At 46.8% G+C, this 21,801-nt stretch overlaps 1 protein-coding gene across 4 annotated transcripts in view; it reads left to right on the forward strand.

Moving 5' to 3' along the window:
* The window catches only part of ULK1 (unc-51 like autophagy activating kinase 1), an 85,268-nt gene that overhangs the window by 50,465 nt on the left and 13,002 nt on the right, over positions 1–21,801 (forward strand). For 3 of the 4 annotated variants that reach the window (XM_075718155.1, XM_075718156.1, XM_075718158.1), the window contains 10 exons: positions 5,254–5,342; positions 7,447–7,612; positions 9,393–9,453; positions 9,795–9,884; positions 13,952–14,077; positions 17,738–17,889; positions 18,726–18,809; positions 19,497–19,759; positions 20,396–20,580; positions 21,419–21,534. In XM_075718155.1, the coding sequence (XP_075574270.1) occupies positions 5,254–5,342; positions 7,447–7,612; positions 9,393–9,453; positions 9,795–9,884; positions 13,952–14,077; positions 17,738–17,889; positions 18,726–18,809; positions 19,497–19,759; positions 20,396–20,580; positions 21,419–21,534 (1,332 nt within the window). The remainder of the gene's footprint in view (positions 1–5,253; positions 5,343–7,446; positions 7,613–9,392; positions 9,454–9,794; positions 9,885–13,951; positions 14,078–17,737; positions 17,890–18,725; positions 18,810–19,496; positions 19,760–20,395; positions 20,581–21,418; positions 21,535–21,801) is intronic. The other variant, XM_075718154.1, reaches the window with a different exon arrangement.

The raw sequence follows: 21,801 nt of genomic DNA on the forward strand, positions 1-21,801 counted from the left end.
AGCTGATAATTGGGCTACCACTGATTTCGGTGGAAGCAGGACTAAGTCATTCACATTTGAGCATGCAAGTTTCTCTTAGGAGAGTTTGTTGGATGATCTGTACCAGCATCTATGTTTCGGAGTCGTCGCTGTTGCGTGATGAACGCACCGAGACCTCAGCTAAGCGCAGGGACCCGCCTGCCTTTGCCTAAAGGACCTTCCAGTTCAGATGCACCTGCGCTGCAGACGCAGGCAACTGCGCATCCATTTAGGTCCCAAACCAATTTTAAGGTGAGACCCTTCTTTTCCCTGTGAGAACATTTTGCAGCCTGAGGAGAGCGTGGTGGTCTCCGTACCCCTGCAGGGAAATCTGCCCTCGGGTGGCAAGGGCAGAATGGGAGAGCTGCCACCAGCATGCAGAGCCGAGTGCATCACCTGGCCTCCTGAACCCTGTCAAGGCTGGTCCAGATCTGGTCACACCATGATTAAAAATAAAGTGAGAGCCATTGGCTGTTCAGCAAAAGCAACATTTCTGTCAAAAATCTTCAAAGACGTAATTTTTGACAAGCTCGTCCTCTCCACTGCGTTTTTGAGGGATGGTTGTTTTCAAGATGTGGACACACTGGAGATGGTCAAAGGAGGAGCAGGAAGATGATCAAAGGGTTAGAGAACCTACCCTGTGAGAAAAGACTGAAGGAGTTAGGTCTTTTCTCCCTGGAGAAGAGAATGCTCAGGAGGGACCTCATCACGGTGTTCCAGTACTTAAAGGGCAGCTACAAAGAGGATGGAGGCTCTATCTTCACAAGGAGCCACATAGAGAAGACAAAGGGTAATGGGTACAACGTGTACCGGGAGAGGTTTCATCTTGATGTAAGAAACTAATTTTTTTACACTGAGAACAATCAATCACCGGAGCAACCTCCCCAGGGATGTGGTATTTTTTAAGAAGCCATCAGACAGGGTGCTAGATGATCTCATCTAGGCTCCGTTTCCCATGAAAGGTTGGACCAGGTGATCTTGGAGGTGGAGGTGGAGGTTCCTTCCACCCTGGGATGTTCTATGGTTCTGTGTCCCTCATCTCACTCCTTTAGTGAAGCAAGGACCTCTTGCTGCTGCCATGCAGGGGGTACCGCAGAGCTCGGTTTGCCACAGGCTTTAGCCTGGAGAGGGGGTTCAGCGCCTCGGTCTTTGTTAACTAAAATGTGTACTTTATTTTTTTTTTGTTTGTTTATATTTTATATTGTGGGGTTTCTACCTGTGACTAAGCATGTACTTTAGATGTGTAAAGATTTATATTAATAAAGTCTTTAAAATACTGTGTCTAGTCAGAATGTCGTCTGTCTGTAGCCAGGTCTGATCAGTGTATGCTACGGGGCAGCGTGTTACAGCATGAGAAGGCATAATTAGACACTTGTGCAAGTCTTCTCTCAGTAAACACATTGTAATTGGTACCCGTGCAGAATATTTTGGAGGTTTTTTTTTTTTTTGCTCCTGCCTTTAATGAATGGTAAGCTGGTACCTCCTTTACTCTGAGTTAAGAGAGCATGAAACGTGAGTGGTTATGGTTCCAAAGTGTACGGGTGGTTCAGTGTCTGGAATATCTGTCAGGCTTAACTTGACTTTTACCATCTTTATAATATTATTGCACATAAAATACTCGGGTAGAAACTAGCAAAAAAATCACTATGACTTCTGCATATGAAAGATTTTGATGGTGCAAATCTTTTAACTCAAAAAAGCAGCTTATTCTTCAGGCAAGTCCTTTCAGTTTTTGCACTCCAACTATTGCCTTGTCGGAGACTGCAATTAAGTAACTTTCCGGTGGCTGGTTTTGATTGAATCCAGATAATCACAAAAATGCATCTCTCCAGTCTCTGTAAAAACTTGGATTCCAAATAAAGCTTTTGTATAAAGCTTGAGGCTCGGATATTTTGGAGACAACCAAGCCCTGGTTAGGATGATTTGCAGCAGTGATTTTTGCAGGTGTAGGATCCCGTATCAAGATCCGCACAGCTGGAGCAGAAGCTTGCCTTTATGGCTCCCAGCTCTCCCATTTTGAAACCAGTTGGTGTTGGTTTCGCAACGTACAGGATGACTGTTTTGTTGCTGGAACAAGTTGGAGAGGACAATTATGAAAACAGACTTATTTATGTTACAATTACAATCCAGCAATTTTTGGATTTGGGTGGGGGCCTACAATTCATGTTAACATTCCCCGCATTCAGACTTGAGCTGAAAACATGATGAGCCAAGTGTTTGCACCCTTTTTAATTTTAAACTGGGAGTGCCTGGGTGTGTAGAGGAGATGGAAGCAAGCGTCTTGCTTTCAAGCTGTCCTACGTGGCTGACGCTGAAAAATGCACCAACAGGGATATCATGGTCAGGGAGGGTTTGTCAGAGCCAAACCTTGTGGTTCTGCATGCATGAAAGTCCATTTTTAGTGTTGGGACCTTTTGCGTTGGATCTCGCAGCATTACAGTGTGAATTTGGGGAGTTTACAGGGTTTTAAATAAGAACAATGATTAATAGAGGCTGTGTCTAAAGGTGTGCTTCGTGCAGGTAGAGTTGTAACTTGAGTTTCAGATGATAGTGGCAAAGTCTGCTTGCTTGTCTTCCTTCCTAGATTAATGGAAAGCTGGCCAAAGCAAATAGACAAAAATAGAAAAGCCTCAATTCCAGCCAGGTTTAAATCAGTGATAAACACAGAACCAAAATAGAGCGGAGGGGACCTTGAGAGAGAACTGAAATGGCTCTAACAAAAGTACTAATTCCAGGAAAAATGAACGGTGATGTAAGTCTTGCAGCAGACACGTGTGGATCCAGTTCAGAAATTGCTTACCTTTCCTTAAAAGTGTCTTTCCATAATAGGAAGGTCTGTCTGTGCAGGGGTGAACTGTTCTGTAAGAGTGGGCAGGATGAAAATGGGGAGACTTCTCCCCCCCTCTGATTTTTGGTATGAAGTATATAGGGAAGGCAGTAGGAGTTGCTCTGCAGGCTCTGTGGGAGGATCGTGGAGATCAAAAGCAGCGTGGCACAGGCAGGACAGAGCTCTCCATTTTACAGGCAAGTTCCCAGACCTCCGTGTGTGTTCCCTGAGCGTGGGGAGTGGGAACCAGCTGTGCTGGAAGAGCGTGTGGGGCGTGGGCGGTGTAGCTCCCCGTGCCAAGCCCCTGACCACCCTCCCAGCATACCCAGTGTCAGGGTACCGCGGTCCCTGTTCCTTTACTGGAGCCAGGGCAGTGCCTTTTAACAGCACAGTCCATCAAGGGCACAAAAGTCAAGTGTAGAATAGATGCAGAGGCGAAAAAGTAGCCTCTCGCAAAGCGTTGGAAAGATTTATTTCATTATGGACCTAACCCTCGAGATGCTGGCAGAGCCCAACGCAAGAGGGAAGGGCATCTGCGTGTCCGTGTGTCGCGGCACGCCGGCCCCACGCAGCCGTCCCGCTACGGCTTCCTATTGCACAAGCCCCGGGACTCTGCTGAATCAATCTCTATTTGCAGTATAACTTAACCTCTTTAGAAAAACATTTGGGTTTTGTTAACGTTAGCAAAGGGTGGAGGAGATCGCTGTGACCCTGGTTAAACTGTTACAGGGGTTGATTACTTACGTTAAAATGTGTATTTTAAGTCTACGCTCCTTTGGCTTCATTTTCCTGTTGTTGGATCTTGTTACATCTCTGTCAGACTGAGGAATTCAGCATCTAAGTGATTGCTCTCTTTGAGCTAGATGACACTGGTCCTGTCGTCCTTTAACCTTCTTTGATAGGCTACATGGAAAGACTTCTTAAAGCCTTTTGTTAAAAGGCATATTTCCCCATTCTTTTATCATTAGAACACTGTTTCAAGAGTTAATTGCAGAGAGATGTACTGTTATTTTTCTAGCCGGTTGAACAGAGTAAGTACTTTGCAGTATCTAATGTGATTAATGACAGAGGTAGTTCTACTTCAAACAGAAGCATTCTTTTTCTGAGTGTTATTAGCTTTCCCCGTATTAAGTATGGAGTCATTAGCACAGATCCTGCAAAGGCAGAAATCTGATAGAAGGTGCAAATTCTCTGCCAGCACAATGGAAGAGGAGCAAAGTGTTCCTCTCCTCACTTAAGCATTGCCTCTGATCTCTGTCTTAAGTCATTCAAATACCAAAATGGTCGCGGAGTAAAATCTGACTTTAAGCTGCCTTGAGGTGGGGATGTTGGGGCTCTTCTGCAACTTCTGCACTGTTCAGTCTTGTGCGGGTGGACTGGGGAATTGGAACCACTGAATACTTCAAAGTCTGTTAAAGAGCCAGTGTTACCTTTGACTCGTCTCCCTCCTCAGCTGAGCTGAGCTCTTCTAAAGTTATTTACTGAACCTCACTTGCATAAGGCATTGGAGTCAAATATTCTTTTCTCCTGTGATGCCTTAATCAGCTTTTCTGCCTTAAGGTTAAAGCTGACTAGTCCTTTCAGTGTGAGCCTTATGCCTCTCTGAGACTTACAAAAGCCAGTTCGACCACGAAGTGAATAAAATGGGCAGTTGTGATATTGAACAATAAAACATAAAAGGAAGGGATGCAAGAGTAGCCTGTGCTGCGGAACAATTTCTGTACAAAGAGATTAAATAAGCAAAACCTCTTTCACTTGCAGAAGTGACCCAGGGAGAATGTGTTGAGGTATAGGAAGCAATGAACTATTTCCTTGTGGAATGATTAATTCTGTGGTGGTTTTTTTTTTTATATAGCGTGTGGCCTGAGATGCCCAAGTGACTGGGCAGCAAGCACACAGGGCTTGAGTAGGCACGTGCTTAACTTAGCACAGACCTCCCAACACCCGATGTACGTGTGCTAAGCCACAAGGTCTGATGAAGAAGAAACTTATAAGGGTACGGTCTAGCTCCTAACCTCAGCCCCTGACATGAGTGACTCAGTCCACTTTTCTATTTAGCTTTCCCTTCCTTTGCAAAGATGCTTTGGAGGCTCTTTAGGGCAGAAACCGTCTTGCTGCCTGTGTAGGCCAGCTGTCGAGTGGACATCTGACCTTGGCCAGATGTTCTGAGACCTTCCACCCCAAGAGTTATAACTGTGAAATAGCATGCGGAGGAGTGGATGGATGTGAATTGTATAACTGAACAGAATGCTGATTTTTCTTTTGTTCTTTCATTGGCCATATCTGATACGTGAGATACATGATGGTACATGAGATAAACCTGATGGGAAAAGATGAAAAAGACCTTTTATTGTTGATTGGTCTTAGTCTGACAACTTCTTTTGTTTTTTGTCTTTTGCTGTTCTCAGCTGCTTCCGTGCCAATGCCTTCTTATCCCAGTTCAGGCTCCGGTAGTTCCTCCAGCAGCTCTTCTACTTCCCACCTGGCATCACCTCCTGTAAGTACAGCTCGGAGGATGCACTCCTTGTGTTAATGGTCTCCCTGCTTGCTTCTGGGAAACAAGGTCTCTGCTTTTGCTGTCTTCTGGTGCAAGTTACTGAACACCTTCATTCTGCCTGGGTTTGGTTCAGTGTCTTCTCCAGCCTGTTTAGAGTTTGGATCCCGAAGGTTGTCTTTCTCTCCACAAGAAATATTTCAATTTGCCATTGCCTATTAGATGAAAAGCCTTTATGAAAGAAGTTGGTATTAATGACGCTAGCTTGTCTTGGCAGAGATGGAAAGCTCCTTGGAACCAAAACCAGCCACTAATTCAGGGTATAGCACTGCTTACTTGGCTGCAAGTTCTCTGTTCTCATGCAAAGTCTCTGCAGCTTGGCAGCGTATCCACTCTTCTTTGTAAGGTGACCCTGCTCCTTTCTGACCAGCGTTCCCAGGCGCCGCAGAGAGACATTCAGCAAAGCTCTTTGCTCAGCCCAGACCTGCCCCAGTCCCGTGGTCTTGTGAGAGATGATCTGAACTGACAGCGTTTCTCTCTGGTTACCTGAAATGATGAAAACTTTTCTGGAGGGCAGAATATTAACCGGCCTGTGACCTGACATTCCTCCGGCTCACTGAACTGAAAGCTTGTTTTCAGAGGCTGTTGGTGAAAGCTGCCTTTTGGCTTTGAACTCAGGAATGCTGGTGGTGTGGTGGGTAGGGGAAGGGAGAAGGATTGAATTTTTTACTCCCTGGCATTACTGCCTTTTTCGCTTTGTTCTCTGAGCTTCCCTGGGCCCAGGCGTCTCAACCTGGTGTGGGAGAGGCTGAGGGGCACTGTCTGAAGTTGATGTCGATGCTCATGATGTGGGCTGGACAGAAAGGAGAGGTCTGCTCTCCTCTGAATGTCACGTAGCTGCGTCCCCGAGAGCTTCTTCCCCCCTGCAGCCCCACGTAGAGGGTTGTTGGCTGAGGCCCTCCTCACCGTAAGACTTCAGGAATGGGTCGATGGTGTGAAAAACAGGCTCCCTCCCCTGAGCTGCCCTGGTTTGGGAAGCTCAGGGATGGTACAGCCTCACCGCCAGACTGGGAGGGGGTCCCACGTCAGAGGTGTGCTGCACTGGTCCCACTCCGCATTTTGAAGTCTTGCTGATGGAGGCGTGCTGGCTCAGCGTGTGGGGAAAAACGCCACGTCTGCAGGACAGAGCTAGCAGGTTGGGTGGAAAAGAGACAACTTTGACAGCCGGAATATTCCTTCTGCTTGTATGTACGGCGTGTACAGTGAGCAACAGTCCCCACTGGTACAGCAGGACAGTCTTTGCGGGGTGAACAAGGTCTTAATAGGGTCCGAGTGAAAGCTGATTCAAGTCTTTCTCAGCCTAAGAATGCATTAGGATAAAGACTGTGGTCTACTCCGTGGGCAGTTCAGCTGTCTTAAAGCTTTCTTAAACTATCCAGCCTCTTCCATCTGTCTGCAAAGCGTGAGGATTGTGGGGCTATTCGTCATTTGGCTGAAGGAAGCGCAAAAATGGGACTTTTTAGGGTCCGTCCTGGTTTTGATGGCTGTGAGATGTTCGTCTACTGACTGCTTAGCCTCCTTCAGGCCTTTCTTTAACTCCTTGTTAAACCCCAAAACAGGGTTGCCCTGAAAGTGCAGCGACACTTACGCACAAGTTCCCGAGTGCCGCTTACCGCAAAAGTGCGAGTAGAGATTAGATGTTTAGTGTTTAAGAACAAACCAAAAAACCATAACCCAAGAGAACAACCAAAACTCTCTCTGAAAGCTCTTCTCTGTTTCACAGCCATACTAAATGGAGTTGGTAGAAAACGCGTGGTTGAGCCAGAAAGCCTTAGCAGAGGGATGCAATACCTCAAGTGAATTTTTCTTATCTGGGGAGCATCAGACGTGCTGGTAGTATGTTTTGTGTAACAAAAGATGTGCTGTTCTGACATGGACATAAAAGGCTGTTCCTTTTCAATAAAATAAACAGCTGCTTCTGGCAAACTATCAGCCCTGGTTTATCAGCAAAATGCTGTTTATAGCCTTGTACAGCTCAGTTTAAAGGATCAAGCAGAATGATGAAGTAGCTGTGCTGAAGCCAGTGTTTGTTTTCTTCTTGAATTAGCAGTCCCTTGGAGAGATGCAGCAGCAGCTGCAGGAGAAGGCGCTGGCATCTCCTACCCAGGATTCCCCCGGCTTTCTGCATGGATCTAAGGACTCTGCTGGAAGCAGCAGTAAGAATTCGTCCTGTGACACGGATGACTTTGTTATGGTCCCAGCACAGTTCTCAAGTAAGGTGGATTCTAGAAATGCAGGTGTTCTAAGCAGAGGGGGATGTGGATGTTAAGGGTAGTTACTAGAAAGTTGAAACAGCAGTTAAACCTGTCTGTTTTGACTGAATAACAGGAATGTTTTTGTTCTCAAGCTGGAAGAGACATCTGTCTCACTGGCTAGTTTCATAGGATATTTTGTAATTACCTTCAGAGATAGGATTTGAGAGTAAAGATTACTTGGCAACCTCAATAAGAGGTTGAACCTGGAAATCCAACTGGAAAGAAGATTAAGTAGGCTCACAGGGAAATGTCCTTCTCTCACAGAAGCTGTTCCCATGTCATCCTGTCTTTGGTTTCACTCAGCATCACAGTCCAAGACAGCATTTCAGCTAGCAGGCTGGATTTTACACTTGAAAAAAATCCCTGAGAAAAACTAAAAGATGTTGGATTTTTCTTCAGACATCTTGAATTTCATTTTAGCACCTCTGTGTGTTTATACTTTGATAGGAATTGGTTGAAAATATAGATGTACATAGAGGCCAGGGCCCCAGTTCAGCCACGTGCCTGAGCATGTCCATGCACGAGTCCTTACTTAACCAGCAGAAGGATTTTGTTCAACCTTGACCGTGTGTACGATGCTTTGCTGAGTTGGGACTTGGTGATAAACGCTGTGAATTCCTCCTTTCACAGTTGCACTACTTGTATTAAAACAGGAATTTGGAGGGGTAGAACTGGAACCTGTGAAAGGTCGCTGCTGTGTGATCCTTATGATAAGGAAGAGCTCGGTGTTGGTTGTTTCTTCCTGGGAACAGCGATGGAACCAGTATACGCTTGTCTAGTGCTAGTTGTGTTTCCAGTCTTCAGATGTTTTGGCAAAGGCCCAAACTCCCCTATGTCATGTATCCAGCTGCCAGCTCATTTGGCTGCCCTGGATTTTTGCCACTTAGGACGCAGATGTTTCAAAGCCCTACGTGCAACATATACCACCGTCTTTTTACACAGCAGCTAACTGCTTGCACCAAGTGGGCACATACCTATTGCCCCAAATGATTCTGTCAGGTTTTGGCCCCCTTACAAATGGACTTCCTTTCAGCCTAAATTTTCCAAAACTTCAGGGTATAAGGATCAGCAGCATCTACATCAGCATCAGCCCACGTATATTTTGCAAAATGCTGACTTCAGCAGCAACTCAGCAGTCTTGGAGGAGCGGGAAGTTCTACAGCAAATCATGGAATCGTTTAGGTTGGAAAAGACCTTTAAGATCATCCAGTCCCACCATTAACCTAACACTACCAAGTCCACCACTAAACCAATTAAGGGGAGAGTCATAATTAATTTCATGTTTCCTGGTTTGGTGGCTGGATTATTTTTTAATAAAAGTAAAACTAGAATAGAATCACTAAGGTTGGAAAGGACCTCTAAGATCATCAGTCCAACCGTCAACCCAACACCCCCATGCACACTAAACCATGGCCCAAAGTGCCACGTCTGCCCGTTTTTTGAACACTTCCAGGGATGGGGACTCCCCCACCTCTCTGGGCAGCCTGTTCCAATGTTTGACCACTCTTCCCATGAAGAAATTTTTCCTAATATCCAATCTAAACCTCCCCTGATGCAATTTGAGGCCATTTCCTCTCGTCCTATCGCTTGTTACTTGGGAGAAGAGACCAACACCCACCTCGCTACAGCCTCTTTTCAGATAGTTGAAGAGAGTGAAACCTCAGTTGCTCTGAATATATAAAGATTTTAAAGAAAATTATCTCTAATTAATCTGTTTCTGCACTTCCATGTTCCTCAGGTGATTTAACTGCTGAGGCTGCAGGAGGGAAACCAATCCAAGACAGCCTGATGTACAGCGGGTAAGACCACCAAGGCAACTGCCGTTGTTTAGCCACTGGAGCGTACTGTGCTTTAGGGACTTCGGGTTCTGGTGGGTGGGAGGGAACATGTTGCTGATTTAACTTCAGTTACAGGGATAACTGTCAGCTGCCTGGTTCTGAGCATTTTCAGTTTGATTCAGTTTCATGTGGCACCTGAATTACCAGAGCATATGTGGGGCAGCATGGCAGTCGCCGGGGCTCCCATGCCTCGAGTCAGCTGAGGGTGCTGGGCAGACACAGGTCTGTTCCTGTGCTTTGTAGGGGGGGAGCAGGGTTGGTTCCCAGGCTCTGACAGCTGGGTTCTTTCTGTCATTCTTCAGGAGTTCTCTGGTGACTTCAGCGGGCTTGGAAAGCCAGGGAAGGACACCATCTCCTTCACCCCCATACAGCAGTTCTCCTAGCCCATCCAGGTGAGAAAGACTGTTCAGTGGTGACTGTGCGCCATTGGTTAATTGAACACCCATTGACTTCCAGGAGGGGATTTTACAGATGTTGGTGTGCTGGGCAAGATCTACATCTCTTCTTTAATTAAGGGTAACAAGAAACACCCATGAGAAACTCCCCAGCCTTGGGCACGGATCAGTCCCAACTACAGAGCCTGTTTCTCCCTCTTCTGGCCCTCAGGAGGGGCTAGGAGAGAATGCGGTCGAGCTGGAATTAACTCTGTTCCCTGAGGGGCCAGGGATTATTCTCAGGCAGAAAGCAAATGTACTGCACTGGCATGCATGTGCTACTCATCCCCTCTGTGCTCAGCCTGCAGAGGCGGTGAGTGTTCCAGCTAAAGACCCTTGTTTCTAAATTCATGCAGTGAATTAGAGCACAACACTTTAGCTAAGGTTGAAGTTACAATGGACTTGAATTACAGGGCAAATGTGGAGGAGTGTTGCTCATCTCCCCTCGCTGTTGAAGGACACATCTGGGCCTACTTAGTTGTTTGTAGTTTGCTTGAAGATCCAAAAAGCTCCTTGCACTATGTCTGTATGAAGTAATGCTGCTACCCGGGCCTTGTTTATTAACGGAGGATGCAGGAATAGGAGTAACAAGTGCGAACAGGCGTGGTCAGAGGTTTGGTTGCAACTAAACCAGTTGATATAAACTCAGCTTTGGCCTTTAGAAATGTCGACAGCTGCCTGCACACAACAGCACCAGCTGCCCAGCGCCGCCAGCGGCTCCAGATGCATTTGTGTTCAGAAGACGTTAATGGTCTCTGGAAGGTGATCCCATTGACTCGAGAGCTTGAAGCTTTAGGGTATGTGCTTAGCTTACAGGGAACTGGTGGTCTTGCTTCCCACCTCATTCTTGCCTACTGGGGAAGCCCGGCAGCTTTCATCTTCTGTTCTGTCAATATGGCACCAGTTGGGGGAGGACAGTTGAAGGGGATTTCGCACTGGGAGATGGATGACCCCTAAAATCTATCTTAAGAAGAAAACGTAGTCCCAGGCTATGTGTTGAACACGCTCGTCACGTAAAGGGAACCCAGAAAATGACAAAACATAGCCTCGGAGCATACAAATTGAAGGGAGAAGAGTACAGCTCAAAGCTTTGCTGACGTGATCAGATTAATTGGCAAGCACGTACCACAGTGTGGAGTTTAATTGCATGAGGCTTCTTATGCCATCGCTTGCTAAGCTTTTTAACAGCTTATTCCTTAACTGATTCCTTCGCATTCCGGGGATCAGTCTTTATTAAGGGATTTGGCCTTGCTTCGGGACAGCAGTGAGTAGAAATTCATGGAAGTTGACTAGAAGTGCTGCCTACTTTTCAGTGTTCACCGCTGTCTTCACCAGACCGGCCTCATCGTATTCTACTGGATCACAAGGTGGCAAGTCGATGCCAGAGGCTGCAATCTAAACATGTTTCTGCTCTCGCTGTCTTTCCTACTCGTTCCCAGCGGCTTCTGTGGAGCAGATGCCAAACGCTCTAGTTCTACTTCCCACTTTTCTATCTGCTGTAAAGAAACACTGAAAAGGTACTTCCTACCCTGTCCAGGATGGGGAGTAAGACATAAATAATGAAAGATTGAAGCAGTCACTCCGAATCCAGAGCGTAAAGCACGATCTTTGATCTGTCCCCTGAAAGTGCTTTGAAGTGGTGCCACCCAGGTACGCCCTTACTATTAACGTGGATTTCAGTGCCCTTCACCGTAGATGTCCTGAGGCCCGTTGGTTCAGCACTTGGCTTCACCAGCGCAGAGGACTGCTGATTTTCTCTCCGTCTTTGCTCGCTTGCAAGCAGCAGTTCTCCCTTTCGTGTGTGGCTCTAGGCTAGCAAGCAAGGCTGGATGCAGTCCAACTAGGACAGAAAGCAAAGGCTATTTTAGAGTGGCCAGCAGTGGGTTTTCCTTGGGATATCGCGGTACCCTCTAGAGCAGTTCTCCTTCTTGTTAACTAAGAGTGTAAGGACGAGGCAGAATTAAAATATGCTGACAGTTGATTTTTTTTTCTTGTTGAAAATGCTTAATAAGTCTAACGAAAGGTAATTCCTTGGATGTATCCCACAGCAATGGATTTAATACCATTTTCAAAGAGCTTTTAATTACTGCCAAGTAATTAAACTCCCTGTCCCTGCTTTATCTCTTGGTCTTTGCAAATTTACTGTCAATTGTACTCTTTAAGGCTTGAGGCCAATTAGCAGGTTTAGTGTATGTCAGCTCGCTTGGATGCTTTCTTTTGCAACTTGCACCTTGTGGAGAAACCTGGCTCCTCTAAGGACTGGATAGAACTCTTGGGGAGAGGGAGGATCCTTTCATCCAAGAACTTCTTTTCCTCCAAAGGATTTTGACCAGATGGAAAAGAGAGCGTTTGAAATGTGTGTTGGAAGTCAGGATATGTACAGAGTTTGATGTTAACGCTCAGATTTCTTGGTTAAAGCTTTGTTCACTTTATATCTGTCTGACACCATGCCTTACACTGGCGGAAGGCAGAGACGCCAAAGCCTCACCTTTCCACTGAGCGATCGGAAACCTTGAATGCCTTTATTTTATTGTATGTCAATGGAGAATCAAGGCTTCCGTGCTGCCTTTTAGAGACAAACATCAGACTAAGAGTCTCTCCTCTTGCGGGAAGAAATAAGAGCACACAAAGAAGAATATGTAGAACTTAAAAAATTAGTAGACATACGGAGAGAGGAACAAAGAAATCTGAATCACTTTTCGATATTTCAGCCTTGATGAAAGATCTCTTCCAGTTATTATCTTGTGATGGAGGAGTGTCTTCATGTACACGGTGTGGAGACCCGCAGACACATTCCTGCAGGTCAGCTTTGTTCAACACTGTCACCATAAACCAGAGAGTACTACTGACCTTCCCCAAAAAATAAATTTGGGTAATTGGATGCTTTGAACTGCCAAATAAGTCACAAACTCTTCTCTCTTCCCCTGTGCGTGCATGTGTGTTTTTGCTGAATTAAATATCTCCTTTCATCTTATGTAAAACACTTCTGCTCCGAGTGTTAGACCCGGAGAAGTGATGCTTTCTGCTTCTCAGGGACAGGCCCACATGTGTGTCCTCATTTGACAGCAAGGAAGACTGCGGAAGCCTCCATTACCAATAAGATCTTTCTGTAATTGTGCAACATCCTTGCAATTGGTGTTGGCAGTTGTAAATAGCATTGCCATGGCAATTAATCCTAGAGTTCTGGAGCCTTTGGGAAAAGACTTTAGGCGGCTACTTAGTTAAATGTGGTGTTTGCATGGTTTTTGTATAGCGTGGTTTGTGTATAGTGTGCTGTACAGGCTACGAGTAACGGGGGGAACTGTCACCCGGGGGGATGGATAGCAGACGTGAGCTGATTAACCTGCTTGGATGGAGCGAGAAAGAAATCTGAAGTTTGCAGAATGGGCCTGTCCCATTCTTTGTGTGTGATATTCTAGCTGACCTTGATGGGTATATAGGTACTAGCTTCTGTCCCCCAGATTTATTCTCTCCTCAGTTGCCTTCTCCACCCTGTAGTTAGCTTCCAAATACTCTGATATACGCCACAAGTTTGTATTCTCTTCGTGGCGTGCTGAGACTTTCACGGAGAGGCCGTTGGCTGCAGCAGTGCCTCTGCATGAATCGCAAGTAGCTCTTGGCAGCAAAATCTTTGCTGGTGTCCTTTGTGAGCCACGAATGTGTAGCGCCCGTTCAATGATGTGCGCTTTGGCTGTGGATCTGAGCTGTTGGAAACTAGGCCAGTCGTGGCCTGAAATAGCAGGGCTCCAATTTTCCTGGAGGGAGTGGTGCGCTTGGGTGTATGTTTTAGCTTCAGTCTGCGGGTGGGAATCGTGCTGGCAGAAAGGTGCCTGTTTTCAGGAGATGTGTGGTGCCACTTCCCTTTGATAGGACTTTGAACAACCTCCCGGTATAAACCCACAGCCTGAGAGCAGCCAAGGGGATGCTCCCTGTGTCCGGTTGCTTTACGAAGATAAAACCTCTAATTATCTGGCTGAAGGCCCACGCCTTACAAGAAGCTTTCTCTGTGTGTCTCCTTCCAACAGCCGGCCAGGTCAGTTTTCCAGCAGCAAGTACGGACACTCCGTGCCCATTCCAGTCCCGACACAAATCCATAACTACCGGCGGATTGAGCAGAACCTGCAGTCTCCCAATCAATACGCCTCTCCGCGGTAAGTGCTGGGGCTGGGAGGAGGGGGTAACGTCAGTGCAGGGGCTCTTGTATTACAGTTTCGGGGCTGTAAAACAAACTGTTTCACAGTTTGTTCTCTCTAGCTCTCAAAATTTCCCTGGGTGATGGGCTCTCCCCCTTGCTGTAGGGAGCCAGTGTGGTGTGTTTTATGGGGTAACATAGTTTGGGGGTATTTTTGTAGCGGTGTTGAGATTTATTTGTTACCATGTACTGTAAATTTTGTCTGTGTGCATGTGTGTGAGACAGCTCCCGTCAGCATTCAGTGCAGGCTGAGCCCCTTTGAGTCCAACAGCTTTTCCGGTGCCAGCTATGGGTTGGGTGTCCAAGCAGAGTGAACCATCCATCTGGCAGATGTCTTTATAAAAGGAAAAAGTTGAGATAAACAACTAAAAGGATGGGGCTGCAACACTTACTTGACTTTACCTTAATTGGTTCCTGTAGCTAGTCACACCATAGGTGATGTGTCTTACACGAGTTGCATATTAATGTGGTTACGCAGCCAGGACTGATTAAAGTCATGAGCAATTCATGCCTGTGAGGCAGAGCGTGTTTTCTGAAGGCCGTCAGGAAGACCCGGATGCCAGCTTTTGGCTGAACAGCTGACCTTCTGAGTTTGGTGGTAATGCCTTGGACATCCAAGTCACATCGGGCTTTGGTCTCTTCTCCTGTATAATTTCTGGTTCTTACAGGTTTGATATCTGGGTGGACAGTGGCAGCCCAGGTCGTAGGCTGGTTGGAAGCAGACTCATATGGGATCTTAAAGAGTTTGTACGGCAGGGGCATTCGAACAGAAGTGTCCGTGAGGTGTCATGTCTTTTTTTGGAAGAGTTGCTTTGGTATCTGGATTAGTTAAAGTTTGGATTTCAGAAGTAGGGTAATACCTATGTCAGCCTAAGTTTGGGCTTCAGCCAGCCTAATTCAGGATAAGGCTTATTCCAAGTGAACCCAGAAGTAGAGACACAGTATGCTGATATTAATCAGGGATCAGCAGAGAGATTGGTTTGTGCCGGTGTTACTTTAATACTATTTCATGTTCGCTTCTTTGGGTGTGTGGCAGGTTTTGTGATAAGCTCCTCCCTGTTTCCTATGTGCCTTGTATTTTTTACATCAAAACTTGATGGAACTCACAAAACAGTCCTGGTTATCCACGTGACGTACAAAGTGAGAGCTCTGGAGAAGGCGCGCGCAGGGGCACCGTGCCTACCCCAGACCTGGTGACGGGCTGCTGAGTTCAGGTTCACAGCCTGCAGCTACCAGTCAGGGATCAAATTGTCATGTTTTCCTCCTTTTAGTCAGCACCGTGTAATGATGAGATTAGCATTGTCCCTGCAGAGGAACTTGAGGAATGGACGCAATCAGATGATTCACGCTCTGCTTTTAGCATCTTCTCAAAATCTCTGGCGTCATGGTTGGTTTTTTTTTTTTTTCCTGCCCCAGGAAGCCATATTTATCTCTCACCATCACTTCCTCTAATCAGCAAATTCAGTAGACACCCTTCAGGAATGGAAGGAGAAATCATCAAGCATTTAGTGCGTGATTCCACTTTTCCATCAGGTGTATCAAATAGGCCATTGCTGCCCCATGCCTTCTCATGTTTGCCAAGTCACTTGGCTACAAACCTTGATGTACGCTCTTCTTTCTGAAAAATCGACCCCGGTCATCTGACTGGCTGGTGTACGCCCGTGTAACGTAGCTTGTTTGTGGATAGATATGTTGCTTGTTGAGGCGATAATTATGTGTGCGTACTTTTGGCCACATCACCTGTCCTGCTCGTCTGCTTGCTTGCTTATCCCATGTCTCGTAGGGTGGCATTTGACGTTCCACGTCTTTCAGCAGTGGCAGTCAGCTGGTGTTTTTTTCTGCAAATACCTGATAGATAATATTCAGCCTTCTGGATGGCTCATATTCTGGAGAGTGAAAAACACAGGGGAGCAGTAATTTCTGCCACTGAACGTCTAGGTATCTTTTCACCTTGCCAGGTGTCCACTTCCCTGTTGTGTATTCACTTTGCTTCAGGTCCAGGCACTTGATGAGCGTTAGACCTCTGAGCAACCTAAAGAGAAGTGATTTTTAGGTTAAAGTTTTAAAGGATTTCCTTCCCGCCCCCTCCCTGCCCCCAAGCATGCAAATGTAGTGTGGATTCATTTGGCTGAGAAATGTAGTAATACATTGAAAATGGGGGGGGTGGCGGATCAAACTCTTGTATCTCAACTACTGAAATAGGTTTTTGGGTTTTGGTTTTTTTTTCATTTAATGTGTTTTTTTTCCTGAAACGTGGCATAAAGTAAAGCATATACCTAGTAGTGTTGTTGAGTAGATGTACTGACACCTCATCAGGCTGACTTTGCCATTCCTGGGTAATGTAGCTAGCCCTGCTTGCACTGCTGAAACCCCTACGCCTGTGTTCCTCCGGTTCAGATACGTATGGACAGCTTAATGCAGCGTCTCTGGGAGAGGAGGCAGGATACCTCGGTGACAGCATCTTTCAGTGGCTTGGCACAGAGGGTGTTCTTCAGCATATTCATTGATTCCTGTCCAGAAAACCACCTACTGGCCTACTGGCTGAGACTAATGTTCCTTTGACAAGGGAAAAAATGTTTCCAAATTGAGAGCAGAATGAAGGATTTGATGAAAAGACTATTTTCTCATACAGAGGAGTGTGATGGGAATCTTGGTGAAGGAGCCTGCAGAGGCAGAATGGCATTTCTGTAAATAGAGTTTAGGTTGTGCGTTCTCAACGACTGGTGAAAACACTAAAATACTGAGAAGTAATTAATTAATGTACAATAATCCCATCTCTCTCCAGGGTGATGGTGTGGCTGTACTACTTTCCCGCTAGTCTAGTTTCCTCTTTTGTTTCATTTTAGTGGCTGGGTGGTGCTTGAGGTTCCTGCGTGTCTGGGCTGTACAAATGAATTTTAACTCCCTAAGGTGGAGCTTCACAAGGCATTAAAGGAGTTTGGAGCCCAGGCAATTCTGACTGTCCAGCCCAAAAAGAAATTCCGCTGGGTAGTACTGGACTGTTTCAGATCTGCCAGCCACACACTGCTCTGTTTTGCTCTGTAGCTTCTGATTTGAGTCAAAGCTGTGTCGCAGAGCAGCGCCTTTGGCACAGCTTACCTCCGCGTCGTACGACCTGCGCTCGCGGAGCTTTCTACCTGAACGGCTGCTCTGGCAAAAGAGCAAGTGGCTCAGCACAGGAGGGACACTTGAACTTGAATAGAGCCCTCTCGGGGCATGCTGAAGACACTGCCTAAAATAAACACCTTGGACGTGGCGAGATACGAAACCCTGTCTTGTTCAGGGTTGGCGTAGACACCTGAAAGCATCTAAAAGTGACTTCTGAAAAATGACAGGCCTTCCTGCTTACAGCTAAGCTAATCTCATTCTTTCATTTGTTTTGTAAAATCTTGTTTGGATTGAAACTCTTGAGAGCAAGGATTATCATCTTAATCTGTACAGGTGTAGTCCTAGAACAGTGGGATTTTGGTCCAGGATAAAGAGTCACGAAGCTGCGCTTCTGCAGAAGTAGCTGTGTGTGTGTGTCTGGTGAAACTGTTCTCCTTTAATCTTCTATAAAATCATAGAATCGTATACTGGCATCTGGAGTAACGTGTGTGCTGCTGTTGTTTCTTACAAGGTCTGGTACGGTCCGGAGGTCTAGCAGTTCAAGTCCTCTTGGTTTTCCTAAAACTGGTGCTTCCCCTCCTTATCCTGGAGAGCATGGATCTGTGCCCAGCTCTAGAAGGCTTTCCTTCGGTGGTGCCAAGCCGTTTATGCCATCACCGCAAGGTAAGATGTCAACCGGCGTATTGCTGCCCTAATAAAACCGCGTGCCTCTTTCCTCTAAAGAGGGAGGTTATGACCCGCTGGAGCTGCCAGGTAACAGGGAATTCAGATTGTTGTGTTCCCCCATGGCTCTTCTCAATGGATTATTTGACAAGTGTTTTGGCCTCAGTCAAACAGAGAGGAGAATACCTATTAGTCCCAGGAGAGGCAAGTTTTGTTTTGGTGTCTGCATCAAACATTTTGCTGCCCTCTGAAGAGGACTTCTGTAAGTGCAAAGCATCTTTTTACTGGCTCAGGCTGGGGTGAGAAAAAAACGTAAGCCAGTTGTTGTCAGAGCAAAATTCTGACCAGCTTTGGAAGGGCTTGAACTTCACTGTTCAAACTGAAGAGTAGCTGTCTGAATATCTGGTAGCCTGATCCAGATGCTAACAAGCAATTCAAGTGGAAAAGGGATAAGAAAAACCCCAGCGTGCAACTGATGCAATTTGCTGTTTTCTATAAAGGAACAGACTCTGATGTAACCAGCTGTTCTCTATCCCTCGTGTCTCCGATCCTGTATTTATTGGTCTCTGCTGGTGGGGAAATGCAGAATATTCATATCCTATTCCTCTGAATTAATGTCACTGTAAAGTCAGACTAAAACTAGCTAAACTAATACCAGGCAGAGCTTTTTTTTCCTCCTTTTACAGGAGCTGTTGATCTTTTCGCTACACAGCTAGGGCTGAGAAGATGGGAGAGACAGCTAGCATCTATCTATAAAACAGATGATGCATAGTGTTGTTATTGCCTATGGAAACTTAATACTGAATAAGCTTTTTTTTTATTGTGTTCCCTCAAAGTTGGAACAATCCCAGAGCAGCCCAGCCAGACTGTCATCCCCTCTTCTCTTGGAGCAGAAGTGAGAAGCCGGATTCCTGTTGCCGGTGCGTTGGTCCTTACCTTCCTTCATTATTCCTATGGATAAGGCCAGAGACATAGTCTCAGGGCATTCAAGGTTGGGTATGGTCCTTCAGCAGCTTCTCTTGATGCTTGCTTGGCCAGCCGGGATTTCTGTGTGCTTGTAGGAGTCAGGGTTGATCCGTTCACGTCCCATCAGCCAGCCTCTTCCAGTGCTGACAGACCCTGCATCACAGAAATTCAAATTTGTGACTTTGAAGTCAATGGATTGAATGAAGGAAAAGCATCTCAAAACCCGCAGCTCCCCCTCTGCCAAGCAGCTTGATTGGTTTAGTGGTGGGGACTTGGTAGTGTTAGGTTAATGGTTGGACTGGATGATCTTAAAGGTCTTTTCCAACCTAAACGATTCTATGATTCTGTGTGTGATTTCCTTGCTGCTGAACTCTGATGGCCAGGGTCCCTTTCTCTGTTAAGGGCTGCAGTGAAGGAAAGAAGCTATGCTCCTATGTCCCTGTTGTGCCTGTCCCTTCCTCCTGTAGAGTCAAAACCCGATCAGGCCTAGCAGATTGTGGCGCTGATCAGAGTGCCATCCTTAGCCATCCGCTGCAGGTTTTGATCTGTAGATGTTTTAGCAGCGAGTCCTGGGATCGGGCTGGCTTTTTGTGTTAGAACCAGAAAATGACGTGCTTTGTCGCTGTGTTTGGGCCCTCCAGGTTCCTCGGCGCCCGAACACTCTCCTCGAGGGATGGGCTCCCGGCTCCACAGCGCTCCCAACCTGTCAGATTTGCATTCCTGCAGGCAGAAGATAACCAAGCAGCACTCTGAGCCTCTCGTCGCTCACTTCGGTCATACCCCAGTCAGCCAGCCTCTGCAGATTCACGGCTTGCAGCACTGCCGGCAGCTCAGGTCCTCACCGAAGCTGTCCGAGTTCATGCAGAGAAGCCCTTTGCCCACTATAATGGGCTCCCCTACAAAGGTATGTCAAGGAGTCTGCTTTTGGGTTTCTCACAGCTTGCTCCTGGGTTGTTTAGGGGTGAACCGCTGCATGATCAGCTACCTCTGACCTGGAGTGATCACCGCTTGCTCGCTTTTCTTCAAGGGCTGTTTAGTGACCCGTGTGAAACGGGGTAGCGTCCTAGTTCTTAGTGGACAGATCTCACTTGGCAGCGGTGCTCACCATCTGAGCAGAGCCCAGGGTTTTAAACAGGCCATGAAAAGGAGCTGCCCAGATTAGGCAGAAGCGCATTAGCGAGGGCTCGTTTGCACACAGCGACTGGGCTCGTGACGCCGGTGTGTCCGGTAGGAATCCCCGGCAGAGACGGCGGACGGTGAAGCAGGTGACAGCCCTGGTGTCTCATGCGAAGCTGGCACTGTGACAGCATTTCCTCTGCGCTTGCGTTAGGCTGCTACAAATTTTGAGCAGAGTTTGTTGTCCTTTTCATTTTAGTCTTTCTGGGATTGCGGACAAGTTGACTGTGTGGGGTGGGATTTCTACCTCTCTATTTCAGGCAGGTTGTTTAAGCGTTTAATTTTGATAAACAAATGGGGGGGGCAAGGAGAACCTTCCTCCTTTGTTTTGAAGGCATATCTCTCTTTTTTCTGTTCTTCTTAGGCTGTGTCCCCATTTGAGTTTCCCAAAACCCCAAGTTCCCAGAATCTCCTCACCCTCTTGGCCCATCAGGGGGTCATGGTGACTCCGACACGGAACAAGACCTTACCAGATCTGAAGGAGATGGGTCATTTCCACTGCCAGCAAACTGGCTTGGGATTGAGGCCTGTGGAAGAGATCAAGGGCAGGTGAGCTATAATCCGTTTTATACAGCGGTGCTGCATTCCCTAATACAGGGTGGATAGGGCAAATTCCGAACCCCAGCTAACACTGAAGTTGTAATGTAGCATCTGTCAGCATTCTGTAGTTATCTGCTAGCACCCTTGGGTTGCAAGCAGATACAATGCAGATTTTTAAAGTCTTCCTCTACAGAGGCAGGCCATGGCCTAGATTTTATAAAATGAAAGATTGTCTGCGGCTTCACACTGTGTTTAGTGTCCAGGGTTTCATCAAACGGGGATGCAGGATTTTGTTTTTAGACTGGACTCCCTGCAATTATGCAGATGTGTGCCTTGCTCTTCGTGGAGCCTGTGCCTGTCGTGGATGAGAGGGTGTTACGGGTGTTCCTTGCCCGTTGAGCAGTGGGCGCGGGTCTTCAGACCAGAGACCTGTTTGACAGCCACGTGCTGGCTGTCGTGAGCATTGCAGGATACAAAGTCGCTCAGGTGTTAGTGTTAATTTTTTCTTACGTGCCTCTCTGCAGTCTGCAGCTTTCTCCAGTGATCTGGAGGAGTCCTCTGACACTAATCTCCGTATCTTCCATCAAAGAAAAATTGTGTTGTAATAATGCCGTAGTCTGTACTTGCATTACTGCACTTAGTCACAGTAGTTGTATGCTTTCTCTAAGTAGCAGGAGGTGCTTCAGATGCTCTGTTGAAAGAGGAAGAGTGGTTATTTCAGCTCCAGACTGTTTGCTCTGTAGTGTTAAGTGGTTGTGGACCAGGAATGGCACAAACTGGAGTGGAAGTCAGCTGAAACCTTGCACCTGTGGACTTTCTGCATCATGTCGTATGTCCTTTTTTTTAGATCTCTGAGCACAGGCAGGCTCACTGACCTGCTTCTGAAGGCAGCCTTTGGGGCACAGATCTCCGAAGCTGGCAGCAACGACAGCCTGAACAACGAGAAGCCAATGGAAATTGCAGGTAGGTGGGGAGGCCAGCCAGATCTGGCAGGATGTCCTGGGTTGGGGCGGACAGCATGTCTGCGTGCCTCCTACAAACGGGCGGCTGCTTTTCTGATGGCTTTTGGCAAAGGAAACGACTGCCGTGTGTGAGGAGTGTAATGATGTTTGCTTTCTTTTGTGGAGCGCTCGAAGGTCTGTGGGCTATGCGTGCTGTGCAACTGCTGGCTAGTGGTGTGATTTTTTTGTAGGCAGGGCTTCCTCTTTTGGCCCCTTCTGAACGTGATAA

The sequence above is a fragment of the Pelecanus crispus genome, chromosome 11 (genome assembly GCF_030463565.1).
Source record: "Pelecanus crispus isolate bPelCri1 chromosome 11, bPelCri1.pri, whole genome shotgun sequence".
In the NCBI taxonomy this organism is placed as follows: Eukaryota; Metazoa; Chordata; class Aves; order Pelecaniformes; family Pelecanidae; genus Pelecanus; species Pelecanus crispus.